Source organism: Silurus aristotelis (assembly GCF_946808225.1).
Source record: "Silurus aristotelis genome assembly, chromosome: 14".
NCBI classification, from domain to species: domain Eukaryota; kingdom Metazoa; phylum Chordata; class Actinopteri; order Siluriformes; family Siluridae; genus Silurus; species Silurus aristotelis.
In genome coordinates this window covers 14306271-14323091 of record NC_139587.1, presented here as the reverse complement: position 1 = coordinate 14323091, position 16821 = coordinate 14306271, and the positions used below count along the sequence as shown (strand labels likewise).

At 36.5% G+C, this 16821-nt stretch overlaps 2 protein-coding genes across 2 annotated transcripts in view; both read right to left on the bottom strand.

Moving 5' to 3' along the window:
- Positions 1–1645: 1645 nt before the first annotated feature.
- On the bottom strand, positions 1646–4524 carry foxa (forkhead box A sequence). Its single transcript, XM_083559898.1, has 2 exons — positions 4282–4524; positions 1646–2818 (listed from the first exon to the last, which is right to left on the bottom strand). Exons 1-2 carry the CDS (start codon positions 4339–4341, stop codon positions 1760–1762), a joined length of 1119 nt encoding a protein of 372 aa, XP_083416024.1. The 5' UTR covers positions 4342–4524; the 3' UTR covers positions 1646–1759.
- A 3781-nt stretch (positions 4525–8305) lies between these two features.
- Positions 8306–16821, bottom strand: part of cyfip2 (cytoplasmic FMR1 interacting protein 2) — a 42675-nt gene continuing 34159 nt past the window's right edge. The window contains exons 22-29 of the mRNA XM_083560192.1: positions 15722–15865; positions 15504–15594; positions 15097–15227; positions 12201–12273; positions 12007–12101; positions 11683–11921; positions 11382–11529; positions 8306–9979 (exon numbers count right to left, since the gene is read on the bottom strand). Of these exons, the coding sequence (XP_083416318.1) occupies positions 9812–9979; positions 11382–11529; positions 11683–11921; positions 12007–12101; positions 12201–12273; positions 15097–15227; positions 15504–15594; positions 15722–15865 (1089 nt within the window). The 3' untranslated portion in view covers positions 8306–9811. The remainder of the gene's footprint in view (positions 9980–11381; positions 11530–11682; positions 11922–12006; positions 12102–12200; positions 12274–15096; positions 15228–15503; positions 15595–15721; positions 15866–16821) is intronic.

Below are 16821 nucleotides of genomic sequence, written 5' to 3'. Positions count from 1 at the left end.
CATTGTCTACATATTGTCTAAGATAAAGAAAATGCATTAAAGTAGCCATTTTTGGGCCCTCTCTAACCTTCGACACACAAACTGCTCCAAATTGAGATTGAGATAGCCTGAAGTTTTCATATCCAGTTGGTGAACTCTACACACACACACACACACACACACACACACACACACACACACACACACACACACACACACATATATATATATATATATATATATATATATATATATATATATATATATATATATATATTTCAAACGCTCCAACTCAGACCCCAAAGCTATGCTAAATGCTATTTAAAAAAAAAAAATGTTTAAATGTTGAGGTGGTTTATAAACCACATTTATAAATCATGTTACTATTCAACTATTACTGTTGTAAGTCTGGACCCGATGATGTGTCGTGAGGTTTTTAGGGGTTAATCAAACACAATCTCCTCATCAGTCATATCCATGTCCACCACAATGTGGAACTCAGTGTGGCAGTTACAACTCAAAGCTCATGAACTCCTCATCCCTCACTCTTTCTCTGTGTATTGGACACACACAGAGGAGCACATGGCCTCTGCTCAGATCGCTGTGGGTGTCCAGGTGCTCCTGCCGAGAAAGACACTGCTATGGGGAGGTCTGTCGTTAAAGCTGGTGTCATCCCTTTGTCCACAACCACTTGTACACAATGCTGCTTTCCCAAGATACAAAGCTTAGCGCTGGAGGGTGGAATGAAGGTCAGGAGCTTTTGAATAACCTTCCTGGCATACCCATGTAGCAGAATAAGATGCAGCACACTAGCCATGCTATGTTATTTACTCACCTTTCCTTGATATTATATTTAATAAGGAATTAAAGAAAAAATTGTTGCTTATTTCCATGTAGAAGCAACTGTTAATTCATGACTTTCCACATTCCTGCTCATATCTTTATTGACATGTAATGGACTTTGATCGTTACTCAGTTGCTCTGCATTTATATATAAAATAAATATACTACTGTTTATGAGTAAAAGAAACATTTGAAAATGGTAACTATATGTTCTGCTAACGTTTGTCTAACTAAATATTCTAACCAAATGCATGTCTAACAAATTGAATAGAATGCAGTGGCTGTTTGTCCATGGGGGTGGGCAAAACCCTTTTATTTAATCTATGTATTTATTAGCATTCGAATCACTGAAGAAATAATAAAAAAAAAGCATACTGTTTGAAATTCCTGTGAAATACTAATATCCTCTTTAGTGTGACCAAGAATTTAAAAAATTGTCTATTTTGGCAGATTAAACCCAATACTCTCATGATTTAATTACTATTTCATTTAAAATCATTTGGCCCCATTTAGCTCACAGAGGTCATTGTTGGACACAAATAAGTGTGGAAGTGCTATAGGCCTATTGGGACAGGGGCTTCTTTGCCCCATGCTCATGCTAGATGAGTTTATATATTTGACACTCAATTTGTCAAAATGTAAATCATTTAGCTATTTCAATTCTCATTTGAGGTCTATAACATAAAATACACACACTTAAGTAATATCTGGTTTATGACAATATTGAAAACATACTTCTAAACTTTATTGATGAGGAGACCTAGCAAATGTCCCATGACTCCTGCCAAAATAACTGACAGACATTTTTGCATTTAAAGCTAGGTTTATTATCTAAAACTTTTATTTATATACATTATTTTCAAAAGGTCAGTTGAAAAAACATCATTATTACTTCAGTAGTTCAGACAAACAGGAAAATCAGTGCATTAGGAGGAGCTTAAACTGGCATTGGGCACATGCTGAGTCCAGAGTAGCACACCGAGTCTCCCGCATACGAGGATTCCTCCTTGCCTGTGAGATATGGATTATATTGATGAATGCTGGAGCTTGATGATGGATAATAAACAGGGTAACTGACAGGAGGTTCATAGCACTGAAAGTCCACAATTGGTGGCATAGAAAGAGACTGGTGGAAAAAGGGATCTCCATGAACACAAGGCTCTGGAGGGCAGGAGGCAGTTGGGTGAAGTGTTGACATGGTGGAATAAGTTATATTTGTTTGGTGTGCCGAATGTACAGAGGATGGAGGAAATGGAGTCAGTGAGTGGGTGTTGTGTTGCTGAGGTGGAGGTGACATTTGAGGGCAATCCATGACTGCAGGTAATATTGCTGGCATAGGAGTTTTAGAAGGCTGAGACGGAGAAAGGGACAAGACTGTCAATTTAACCTCTGATCCCTTTTTCTTGCCCTCTTGCTTTACTGTTTCCCTGTCAGCTTTTTTTGAAGCATTTTTAGTTGCGGATGGTGATGTTGCACCCCGGCACCGGAAACGCTTCTGTCGGCGCATGTAGCAGCCATTTTCAAACATGTTGCCAGAGTCAGGGTGCAGGGTCCAGAAGGAGCCTTTCCCTGGAGAATCCGGGGACCTTGGGACCCGCACAAAGCAGTCATTGAATGAAAGCGAGTGGCGAATGGAATTTTGCCAACGCTGCTGATTTTGCCGGTAATAAGGGAAGAGCTGGCGGATCCAGTCATAGATCTCATTCAGGGTGAGCTTCTTGGATGGTGACTGCTGGATCGCCATGTAAATTAGTGAGATGTAGGAATAAGGAGGCTTGGTGTGGTTGAAGGTTCTTCGATACACTGATTTCAGGTCAGGATGTTCCAGTCTGTTATGATCTGTTTCATGATGTCTCTGTTGAGCCAGGATATCTGAAGGAAGCTCAATCTTTTCTGTGTCTTCTCCAGCCATTGATTCTCTGAAAACATGATAAGGATGCTCCAGAGAGGAATATGCCACACTGCTTAATCTCATGCTGTCTGGTCCTCGATAAGCCTGAAAAATACAAGTGGATATTAGGAAATATTCTCCCCTTTGAAAATCATTTCATGTATAATTATTATTGGATTGCTGGTATGGCAGGTATGCAACTCTGGTACTAGAGTACCCCTGCCTCTTTTAGTGTTCTTTTCTTTTTTTGCTCTAACATATTCACTTCTAGTTTGCTTAATTATTTAAAGACAGGTACAGATTTACACCTTGTACAGAAGATGGAACAAAGGTAACACCCCACTGACAAGAAAAACAGCTGGGTAACTATATGTGTGTTGGTAGAAAGGAATTGTATTCCAATCTTCCTTGTCTGTTACAATGCAATGAAATTCTTACTCTAGGAATCTGCATTGTATGTTTTTTTGCTTCATTAAATGAAATGATTTGTGAACTAGAGTTTTGATTCCAGTTGGAATCCCGTCACCTCCTCGGCGTTTTCCTTCATTTCATGAGCTTCTCCTCGCCAGACTCAGTGGAAATGATATTCAGGCCACCCACCCTGCCGATAACCCCATCATTATCCCTCGCTTTTCACCCGCCTATTGTTCCTTTTTAAGTCACTCGCCGTCCGCTATATTTCTGTTTCATGTCAAAGGCAGTGACGGAGGGCTGTTTGGAGACCAGCTTGTGACCTCTGTTGTCCACTTTTTTTTTTTTGCCCTGCACATTGTCGCTCATATTTCCGCCTTTAAAGCAATGTATTTCTCCGCGCTTTGTTACAGCGCAGCTAATACAGAGCCCCGACCTTCACTCAGAGTCACAGTGAGAACCGAGGAACCCTATCACTGAGTCAATCAATGAAGTACAGGCGGACCACACACACTGCTTCTGCTTGACACACACACACACGCGCGCGCACACACACACACACACACACACACACACACACACACACACACACACATACTTATATATATACACTTATTATTATTTTCAATCATTTTATTTCATTATTAATTCTTTTATTCAGGTTCTGTTGAATTATTTTTTCCTTACTAACATTCAGATTGATTTAAAATGATTAACTGTTATGTACAAATATTTTTCAAACGTGTTTTCACATAATCACATGAAATTATATAACATTTACAGAAAATACTACTTTTCGTATTGTGAAATTCTGTTTTTTATTTAATAAATAATATATTCATTTAAATCAATTTCAGCAAATACGTGCGGCTTATTATTAGTTCTTTATTTTTCCCCTTGGTTTACTTTAAAATCTCTTGAATTAAGCCCTTAAACAACAATCAATACGCAATAAACAACAGATTATAATATAAAATAGTGAGTGGTGTAAGATTTTTACACTTTATTACGAATTCAATGCTGTAATATAATTAGTAGTAGTATTTAAGACACGATTTGATTCATTCTATTGATTCGATTTGATTTTACATTGAATTGTTTAACTTATACAGGCACAGTGGAGCAAAATCAACTTTCCCTTGAAATGAAAATCTTACCTGGTTCATGTAAAAACTCTGCCATCCCTCGCATCTCTCCTGTTTCACTCCTCCAATCATAGCTTCTACACTTCAGAAAGTTACAGCACAAAATGTTATTTTTTATTAATACTAAAAAAACAAAGCCTCGAAGAATACAGAACCCTGATTTGGACAGGGCATGAAGGCTGAGCAGTTTGATGAGCTTTCTTAGAAGAGCTTTGAGCTCTGAGAGCTGTGAGAGCTTTTTTTCCTGCTGTTCTCTCCCGCCCAGCTCACTGTCCTGCCCTCTGTACATTCCCATCTCTTCTTCACATGTGGAATAAAACACACCACTGACTTACAGCTATTAAACAAACCACATACAGCAAGTGCAAGATGTACATTACCAAACAACAACAACAACAACAACAACAAAAAACAGGACAAAAAAAAGTTGTAAAAAAAAAAAGTAGATTTGTTTTCAGTAAACATGAATAGAGAGAATTGTATACAAATATCTGATTATTTTATATAAGCAATTATAGGTCTGTTTATTACATAAATTTAATATAGAGTCCAACGTATATCTAAAAATATTAAAACAATATAGAATACAGTAGAATGGATTTGCTGAGGTCAACCTTTATTTATGAAATAAGGAACTAGGGAATGCTAATGTAATTTTCAGCGCTTTAAATAAGTAAAATAACTCGTGTTAACGACTATATTAACTATATAAAGTAAAACGGTATGGTTTTATTTATAGGTCTGGTAGTTCGGAGAGGAGAAACGGGTTAAAGGCGTCACGTGACATTTACATTTTACATTGTTCTAACCGTCGACTGGAGTTACTACGAATTTACAATTTACAAAACCGAATTCAATTTCCAACAAATAAAATCACGATCATTTGAATATACAAGACTTTGTCTTTTACTTTGTCTACACGCTGCTGGTAAAAAAATGCAGGAGTTTATGATGCGAAAAAAAAAAAAAATCATGTTAGAAATGTTTGTGACAATCAGAAAAGAAAGTTGTAAAAAAAAAAATATATATATATATATATATATATATATATATATATATATATATATATATATATTACTGTCATTGAATAGCTAATGATCGTTTTAATCAATAATGAGGCTGAAAAACTTTGGAAATTTTACTCGTTCATTCTTAATTCCATTTTTTTTCTGTCACGAGGATTTGATAAGCATTTAATAATTCATCTTCTTTTCACATCTGCAGGCTTGTGTTCGTGCTGACAGGCAGCTGGTTGCTAGACTTAGGGGTGTTGGGTGTCATTTTTATTGGAGCAAAGCAAACATTTACTCTGCAGGCCATTTAAACGCACCACCTCCTCTGCACCTCCTCCCCCCAAACTCATCAGCCTTCAACTAACAATGCCAAAATCCAGCGTTTGTCACAATTTGTTTATTAAAATTGACCTATTACTTCTACTACTGTATTGAGAGATTAGATTATTAATTCTAGACTTACCTACAACTTAAAAACATGTAACGTAAAACCTTCAATCTCTTTTTAAAAACCTATTTAATGTTTGTTTCTTTGACAAAATGCTCATTATGGAAAGTGTACTTTTTACTTCACTACAATTAAATGTATAATCTCTTAACTTTTACTTTTTATTTCACTACAATTGAATGTATAATCTTTTACCTTTTCTTTCACTACATCTTTAATGTATAATCTCCGACTTTTCACTTTTTATTTCATTACAATTGTATGTATAATCTCTTACCTTTCACTTTTTATTTCACTACATTTTTAATGTATTATATCTTACCTTTTACTTTGACCTTGTAGTTCTTTGCATTTTAATATGTAATATCTTACCTTTTACTTTTTACTTCACTACATTTTAATGTGTAATATCTTACCTATTACTTTTACATTTTAATTCGCTTTATTGTTCTCTAATTTAAAAGAATAGATACATTGAGTTGAATGAGAAGCAACAGTATACAGTATAGCGAGGCCACAAGCACAAAAGGCCACAATAACGCCACGGTTCTTGAGAGAGTTTGTGTGGAGTGAGGATGTAAAATGTAAAGTGCACTCATTGTTTGTCTGTAGCAATTAGAATCTCAATCCTTACAAAGGTGATGCACACGAGAATGGAACATTAAATAAAATACATAGTTCTTATAGACCTTTTACTTGTAACAGTCCTGAAACACGTACTTTTACTAAAGTAGAATTGTAAAAGGAGTACTGGAGTAATATTCAAGTATAAATGAAGAGAAAACCATTCTCTGTCATCTGCTTAACAGGTATCATATTATTTTCTAATTTCCAGTTCAATGAAACTTATTGAACAATAAGAAACAGTACAATTTATTGTGCAGTAGAGTTTAATGCCTAATACTGCTATTAAGTGATCTCTAATGACAGATGTGAAGCTGGTCTTTATCTTTTCATGATTCCAAGTTTGTAAGTTTATCCAAAAGAGCAACCCCCCCCCCCCCCGACCCCCAAACACACACACACACACACACACACACACACACACACACACACACACACACACATGGCATGGCAAGCCAAATCGAAGCTCTCCACAATTATATAGTAATTCAGTATCAAATTGAAGTAATTAAAGTAATCAAATTAGTAATTTATATAACAATGCTGCACTTATAAAACAATTAAATACAACACAACCAAGTGGAAATATATTATGTATCATCAGCACAGTGAGACAAGTAAAAAATGTTCCATAATGTCAAACTAATTTCTGTCCCAAGAAACCAATCAGTTTTCAGCACTGAAAGTATTGATTAGATAGCGAAGAAATAACTATTTCTCCTAAAGCATGACCATAAATTTGAAGACAGACCTCCATTCCTCAAGTAGGATTCAAGATGACTAGCCTCATTGATTTTCACGCTCAGTCAGTGCCATTCTTTTAAAGAACACATTCAGCCAGGAATGTGCTGCTTGTACACAGAGATGGTGCAGTAGATTTGGGAAAAGAGTCCCAGGCAAAGGGACTATTTGGAGCATCCTGAGGGACTGCATTCCTTCCAGCAGAGATCATCAAGGTTTCTCTACCCTGAACACAGACACTCATGTGAAGCAACTGCTGCATTGTTAGTGTTATTGTCTAATTGTACTGTGTAGCGTTGTTTTTTACTGAATATTGTTTAGTTTGTATGTTATAGTTAGTTTTTCTTGTCTATTCATGTTGTTTTATTAAGTTTTTTTGTCCTGGAGAAACGTTACTGTACCAACTGTATAAGATTATAACGACAATGAAAGTCACTTGACTTGACAAAGGTAAACGCCTTCGCTGATGGAGACATCCCACTCTCAAATGTAGCTTTATGTAGTGAAGAAGAACGACCTGTTGGAATTTTACTTTGGTCCAAATGTATGTCTTTATGTCTCTTTCACTGTCCATGTTTAGAAGTCGTACCACAGAGTGGTAATTCTGTACCCAAAACTGTCCACAAGAACCTGGTTCTCACTGTTGCTACTTATTAGGCTGCTTGCTGACTTCCTCCCAGACCTCATGTCACAAATGAACAAAGAGGTGACGCATTCATGGGCAGATTAAATGTAAAACTTGTGGTTTGATTCCTCAAAGCAAAGAACAGCTGCGTAGGGGTGTGCACGGTGACACATATAGCTTTTTTTTTTACTAAAACGTTCTTGATTGTCTGATTCATACATTGTAATTTCACACTGGAGGTGGGAAAATATATCTAACACGATTTATCTCTTATTTTTTTTACAGTCGTGTGTAAATTTTGAATATCCATTGCACAGAATTAAATGCTTGAAATAAATGTGCGCTGCATTAACAACACTTTTTTCAACTTACTTTTTACAAAATCATCTGTACTTAGAGAAAATAGAGGTCATTTGCAAATAAGCTCTTCAACCTATGCATCCTGATGTTTTTACTCTGCTGCATTAAAATCAACTACAAGATATAAAAGAAGTATGAAATAATTGACTGCTGATTTTGTATGTATGAGTGTATTAATTCCTTCTTTGGAACACGTGCCATTACATTAATAAATCTCAAGTCGGATTTCAGTTAGATATTTTTTTATTTCATGGAAATACAATGCAATTTTCAATCCATTTGCACAACTGTTTGTTGTACATTTCATTATGTTTTTCCTTTTTTTTTTCTATTTTAAAACACTTGATCACTTGTACAACAATATGAACAAAAAGTCATGTCACAATTAGATCCAAGATGACAATAAGTTACACCCGTCATGCCAGCATTTAAAAGCGAAGCCTCAGAATTTTCATTTCGTGTTGATCGTTAAACGGTTTACGCCCTCCACGGCGTCAGGGAAACTGTGTGTGTAAGAGGAGACTTGGAAAAGGAACCCTTACTTTACTAAGTACTTTAAAAGAGAAAGGTAGGCAAAAGAGATAAGTTCATGAGGCTCAGAACTCACAACAGTAGCTTAAGTTTTTTTTATAACTGTCCTTATGTACAGAAAATGGAAGTTTAAAGGTCCTTTTCCTGTGTGCCATGATGCTATGATGGGAAACACCGCAGTTCTGAAGTATTGGATATTCCTCTAAAATGAAATCCAGAGGTATTATAAAACAAATCCTTCATCCCCCATTTTTAATGTGACCTTGACATTTTAGATTATGTGAGTTCACAATGCTAAACAGCACCACTGGTTAAATACACACTTTGAATTAAAACAATATTTGCCCAGACAAGCAGCCCATAAACTGAGACTTACTAATTGCAAACATTGGTGGGGGCTACGGTCGTGTTCTGTAGATCTGTAGGCAAATATTGAGGACGCATTACATTATAAAAAAATGAACAAGTACCACACCAAATACTTTACTTTGTCTGACATTTAAGATGGCAATTAGAAGATAGAATTAGCTTTAAAAACAACCCAGAAAAGCAGAGTTCACTGGGTAATGAAGTAAACTGAATGTTCTGATCTCTTTAATAAAATGTGTCAAAAAATATAAGAATGATAAATAAATATGCAAACTAGAGGAACACTTTAGTGTCCATGAACAAGACTCTTTTTGCTTCTATTTCTTTAGGAACATACATTAAAATTAAAAGCTGAATTGAGTTGAAAATAATGGAGGACTCAATGAGTTGTTTTTTAATAGCCATGCAAATATGGACTTTACCAAAAACCCATTTACTGTCAGTCAAATGATTTCAGAAAAAACAAACAAACAAAAAAATCACAATATAAATTTTTATATGTGCTCTAGTTAATTTAATAATTCTATTTCAATTTGTTACTATTTACTGTATCGTCATCATTTGTATTATAGGCAGGACCTGGTGTGACACCTAAGGAATCTTATTAGGATGTTCAGAATTGAGGTTCAAAGAGCAGTAGATAAGGCCTTCATGTTCACTTAAGAATCACATTTTTTAGACATGTGTGGAGGTATGTCTGTCACCGTTAGAACAGTGATCAAAAAAAGAAAAAAAAAAAAAAACGCTTCTAAACCACCTTTACATTTTACACGCTTATGTTTGAAACCCAACCCAAGCCAGAGGAACGTGTGTCAGAAGGCTGAGGGATTTTTAACATGTGGTTGCTAGAGACTGATGTATAGGAGGCTGGAAACAGCGAACATGCTCGACTGTAGAACTGTCCGTCTCCACAGCTTTCATGTACTTGTTGAGAATGGCAAAGATCTCGTTATTGAGGATCTGGTACTTTCGGATGCGGTCAGCCATTTTCTTCAAGGGCTGAAAATCAAAGGTGTGGAAAGTGACATATTAGATGTACACTCTAAAAGCTTTGGCTAAAATGTCAAGTTCAGCCATGCAACTCTACCTGTGTTTTGACTGGTTCTCTCAGGAAAACTCTTCATATTCTGACTAAACTATCAACATTTCTGCAAATGCCAGCATATTTTCCCCATCACCTTCTGTACAGATCAGTTCTTTTGCAGAACCAGCATGGTTCTTAACATCTCTGTTCTTGAACATGCTTGACAGAGCAGTCTTTGTACCCTCTAAGCAGCAGCAGTGTATTAGATCTAGACTATATCCTATAATTTATCTTCACTATATTCACAATTATTGTTGTAATTTTATTCAAAAGCAAAACTAAAATAACCTAACAGAAACCTTCTGCTGCTGTTAAGTTGCATTTCATTTGCAGTGCAATTTCGAGTTCTGGTGCTTAAGCACCTGCTACACTGCCTTTTGCTGCCCCTAGTGGCCTTTTGGAAAATTTTAGAAAGTATATTTGAAGCCCATATCAAAATATGATTATTTAAATAAAAGCCTCTGATTAACATCAATTTATTTACATTATGTGACCTGCTGTGCATGTGCAATTACTAGCAAGAAAAAGTATTCAATGCTTTTGCTTTGCAGTTTGCTACCTAGAAATTGAAGTACAAATTTTTATTCAAAGACGAGAGGTGTTGAGTTCTTGTTTCCACGTTTCATCTGGACATACACTGTTCTATATGTATTTTTCATTATTTAGCATATTAAGAATTAATTGTTGTTTTTATAGTTAGTTTTCAATTTCTCAGAATGAAAGACACTGCATCGAAATAATCAGAAGGATAATATTTCAACAAATTTAAGGTTAGTTTAAGCCATAATTGGTGTAAAATCTTGAATTTAAGTACCTGGTCCTTTCTCCAACCTGTGCAAATATATAAACTCATTTTAAACACCAGTTAGTTGTTGAACCTTAAACTGTTACTACATTTTAGTACAGGCTGTCTTGCCCATATTTTGTCGGAAATATCACTGAATTTTGATTTCCTAGTATAGAAAACTGTTGTATAAATGCAATTTCACGTGTTACTGCATTGAATATCAGCATGGCTGTGGTTTGGCCATAGGAACCTGAAGTGTCCTAGGTAGTCATGATGCACGTTTCTGATGCATGTAAAAAGGATCGTTTTTTTTAATGAGACAGCGGTAAACGTTAAACGTACGTGTCTGTTCTTAGCATAGTTGGGCAATTCGTGCAAATCTCATAAAATCACAAAAGAGCATTTAAAAAATAATTTTTCTATTCCATTTTCATTAAAGGGTTTTGTGCAGCATGACATAATTAATAACCAGTACATAAAAATTTACTGAAATACAATTTTACACGTACCATGTTCCTGGTGACACTTACCACATTTTTGATGATCTCATCTTTGCCATCCTGCCTCTGGACCTTCAGCAGGTGGTAGCAGAAATCAAAGAGGTCGAAGCGTCGCTGCTGTCCCAACAGCACGATGATGGCACATCCGGCCCAGTTAAGTCCATCGCCAAAACACTGCCTGAACACAAACATGATGGTATGCTCAATACACAAATCACTATATAAAGTACAGGGTGTATCATATGGGACACTCATAAATAAACCATTAATGGCATTTAACGCTTCATTGTTTTTGATTTCTGGTCTTCTGGTGCTAATTTGAATGGCATACTCTGCGGTGAACTCGTGCGTTCCCACTGGGATGCAGTAGACAAACTGCATGGCGCTCCAGAGCCGGTGAAACTCCATGCATTCGTCCACATGCATGACACCGTTGCTGGGGGGCGGTCCACGCCACACGCTGTCTTGTAGAAAGCTGCGGATGCGTGTGAGGATGACCTCAAACATTGACAAGCCGCAGCACAGCCTTTCCTTGGTCAGCAGGTCTCCCTCTCGTGCTATAGCAATTTGCTGTTACAAGGAATATAAACAAACTTATTTCACTTTAACTTACTCATACCAAAGCCATTATAGCCTCTGAGCACATGTCTCTTACCTGTGGAGTGCCAAGTCTCTCAATGAGAGGAACCAAGTGCAGAGGAGCATACTTCGCTTCCAGCCTCTTCATCCTCACCTCCAACCTCTCACCCTCTACAGACCAGGAACAAGAGCATGGGATGAGGTTCAGCATTCTTTCGCAACCTCAGCAAGAGGAGAGTGGCATTATTCATAATGTGTTTTGTTCTTCACCTTTGATGTAGACTCGTGGGAGAATGTTCTGGAATGGTGCTGCATGAAGGAGGTCACAGACTTCTTCCTGGGACTAAAATGAAAACAAACCACGGGAAAAAAACTTAGTGAGCAGCAACAACTGATTAACGAAAGTGACATCCCGGTTCCACTATGAAATTACAGAAAAAACACAAATGGCGATGTAAACATTGATTATATACTATACATATGATCTAAGGTCCATAGTGCACACAGCACACACTCTTATCAAGAGTGCCATACAAAGTGCTTTGTAGTCTCCATCAATAAATAATTCTGATGCTCAGTTTGTATTAAAACACCAATTATTACATTCAGATTGCAGTTTATTAGATACACCTACCTTATACTCACTCATTTATTTTTCAGGTTCACCTACAGCATAGTAAAGTATATTACACTGTAGCTCATCTGCTGCAGCCTCTACACCACCCATCAGTGTAAATGAAGTAACATAGGACTATTGGTGAGCAGATATTATTTAGAAGCTGTTATATGTGCTGAAGATTGTATGCTGCTAGAGGTTTTACCCTTATACTTACATCATGCCATGGAGATGTACAGTTAGAGACTGTAGAATCTTTTCATGCACACTTTGTTATCCATCTGCTAAACTCATGCTACTTTCTGACCCTATGATCCTATGGGGGACCATTTCAACTGATGGTTGGAGTAGAGAAAGCCTGAAAAAACTGTACATACCAGCAGATGAACTTCAGTCAGTAATATTATACTTTTCGGTAGAGCTACATGTTATAATTGTTGATATCGTGTGTGTACCTAACAAAAAAAAAAAACCCAGCTTGGTGCATATCAGCCGTGTTATAAAATGTTTAAACTAGGAAATGTTATTTCATTCCATGGCTTTGGAAACATAAGGCTTCTCGCAGGCAGGCGGAAACATCAGCTGGTAGATAAAGAACAAATTTGAAACCGTTAAAAAATATACAGAATGTACACGTTTAAAGAACATGCTGTCAAAGTAGAGGTAAAAATAAAATAACACAGAAATAAAAGGGCAAGCATCAGAATATTACGATTGACTGAATAGAAATAGTGCATGAATGTAAGAATAGTGCATCAGAGCAAGACGATCACAAACAGCCATAAAGGGTTCCATACTGCCATGGATTCTGAGGATATAGAAGAATTTCTCTTTATCTGTATGTGGGGCTGGTTTCAAAATGTTGCACTTGGTACTTTTTGACATCCGCAATGGAGAGACTAACAGCACTGAGTCTTTAATTAAGAGAGAGTTAGACAGTACGTACTGTCTAACATGGCTGGAGGAATGCATTACCATCTTAATTTGTCACATAAGCGTTATAGTACAGAACATTTTGCCACCCCATAAGCATTATAGTACAGTAAAATACGCTTTCCCTGTTGCTAATAGGATTAAAGTGCTTGCTCAGGGGCCCAGTTCCGATTGCTTGGTGGCTCTGGGGCTTGAACCCTGACCTTCTGATAAGTAGACAGACAGATATACATACATATATACATGCATGCGTACAGACAGACAGACAGACAGACAGACAGACAGACAGACAGACAGACAGACAGACAGACAGACAGACAGACAGATAGACAGATAGATAGATAGATAGATAGATAGATAGATAGATAGATAGATAGATAGATAGATAGATATTTATTCCTCACTGTTCTTCCTCAGTGCTTATGGGTTCAATACTTTCCAACTGTACTAACATTACAACTACATTAAAACTAACCTTATTGTTTGTGTAACATGTCTTGCAGTATCTATGAATCTAGAAGAAATATAGTGCAGAATAACTGCGATATAGTTACCCTCAGTGCCACTGACAATGAAAGTTTTTAATCCAAACAAATGTCATTATCTCTCCTTTTGTGATGGCATGGCACAATGTCAATGCTTTTGGCACTTCTTTTACAGAAAGTGATCAAATACACAAAGTAATGAATGTGTAATAGATTTAATGAGTAACACGAGTAACTGTGCTGGTCTGGGGGCCATGATTATCTCAGCTCTGAATCCATGGCAGGATAGGACACCTGGAACAAGACGTAAAATGGTGTGGTTTTGTAACATGAGTTAGGCCTAATTCCTTACCACCTTTGGTTGTTGCCAGCGTGTAATGAGAAATAAAGTTGTGTTTTAGAGGCAGATGGCAGCACTATTTTCTACTCACACATCATTGGCATCCATACAGTAATGAAATACACACACAAAGACAAATTAACCATTGTACACATTGTCCAGGGTGACAATTATATACAATGCATCAGTAGAAAGTTTTTGAAATTTGGCTCAAAACAAGGCAAATATATGCTCAGTACAATACAGCAAATAGGTTTGTGAGCTGGGAATCCCGTTTCCATTGATAGTAGCTTGCAGTGCTAAAAAAAACCCACTAACAGATGAAATCCTCTGACAGACAATAGTATTGACTAAGAGTTGGCAAGAATTTCAGTCTCCTCAAGAAAGCATTAAGAAACCCTCCCACAAAAAGGGAACTGATTTTCACAGAAAATTATGCGCAAAGTTGGACAGCGGCTAAAAAAAATGTGTCGAACAGACTGTAAATTGCAATCAGTCAGAAAAAGATTGAAAAATTACAAGAAAGAAAAACACAGAGAAACATGACAGAATAAAGCTAAGCATAGAAGCTAAGCACAGCCTTTTTCATTCCTATTTCCAGATGTGAGGGATCATATATATAAATATAATGTTACCCTGGATATGCTACTGTGTAATGTTTTCATGATAAATGTGTAAGAGGAATGCTTCTAATGCATTAGAAGCATTTTAGTCCTCTGTGTAGGACTAAAAAAGAATCTAGCCCTGAGCCTAAGATGAAGGAAAAAAGGGACAAAATGTGTAGCATCCTACCAGAGCTTGCTCAATCAGGAGGCAGAAGAGGATTGCATTGCCAACCTCCCTTAGACTCTGAAACACGTCAGTCTTCAGCTCAGCGTATTCAATTATATCCTTGAGCTGGTGATGGAAAAACTCCAGGATGCCTGTAAAACATATATCTCATAATAAATAATGAGAACTGTAAAATGCAAAAGTGAAGGATTTACAGGATCGCAAGTCTGTACTAGCATCTGTTTAAAAAAAAAAAAAATAGAGACAAGCATTTAATATTAACATCTTAAAACGACAAATGTCTTTCTAAATCGCTGGCAATCATTGCAAAGGACTTTTGCATATTTTCACTTGTATTTAACTATTACGATGAATGTGATGTGGATGAAAAAATGACGACTGTAATCCGGGACATTGAGCCATCTTACCTGGTGATCCATACTCATGACGAGGCAGACGACAAATCTTAGGCATCACCTCAATCAGAGTCTTCACATACTGAAGAATGGTGCCCTGGAGCTAAAGCCCAGAACAAGAGAAAAAACAAAATATATATGGGGCTAATACATATGGCTCATTTACAGATAAAAGTGCTGCAAAAGAGAACATTTCATCCTGCTGACAGAAAGAGGTAAATGATCACTACCAAGCTCTTGACAATTTTCAGCAGCTCCTCCATCACTACAGCGATGCCCTGGTAACCAAGGAGACGGCAGATGGTTTTGAAATGTGGGGGACCCACAAAGTTCCTGTAGGAACTGTAGATGTGGGAGTATGCAATGTTCAGAGGCTGTGAATCAGAGAATAACATCATCTTACACACAGTCTCCTCAAAGAGCACATTGCATAATAAGATGTTTACTACTCTGTAAAAAAAACACTTTTTGACGGTAGCATGTACTGTGTACTGTGAAATATCAGTGTTCAGAGTCGACACTCAGAGTCTGAAATTGCACCCTACAGCCTCATTCACTATTCCCTACATCAGTTTACTCGTATAGTCCACTTGACAGAGTGAATGAAAACAAATGAGCGAATTCAGACACTGATGAACACTGCTGTTAACAAGCAGAACCACTGAAGGAAAGAACAAGAAACAAATCTACAACTGACATTCATCCACAGTCTTCGAAGAAAACAACTAAAATAAAACAGGGGATGACCCCGAAAACATCCCCAACAAAAATATAACAAAAATATATGAATTTCTGTCATATATCAAATATTCTTTGAGACTTAACAGAGATTTATATTTGATTGAAAATGTTTCAGATGACCTCACCATTTTGGAGATCTGTGGTTGCTTTAATTGGGCTCTTGACCCTTGACTCTTTACGTTTAACAGTAACGATCTCTGACTGTTGTAGCTGTGTTTGTAAAACACATTTGTTATAACAAGCCAAGAGAAATATTGATATTATGCTACATTATTTAAAGGCAGTATTTGTGTAGTTATTGATGCATTGAGAATCTCTTCTTTTTCTTTTACGTGAAAAAAGAAAAAAAAAAAGTAAAATATGTTTGCAGTACTTGCATTACTTAAACATTGTAAATATTAGTTTATAAACAAATGTCAGTTGGCCAATTTAAGTGCTTTTGGTTTCTGCAAATAAAAGGAGTTAACTCGGGTTTTCATTTAGTGGTCATTTTACAGTAAAATATTGTAAAGTAGATAACGGTACAGAACTATAAAATTAACAGTCAACTACATTTGATTGATTAATTTCAACTACAGCAGCCAATATT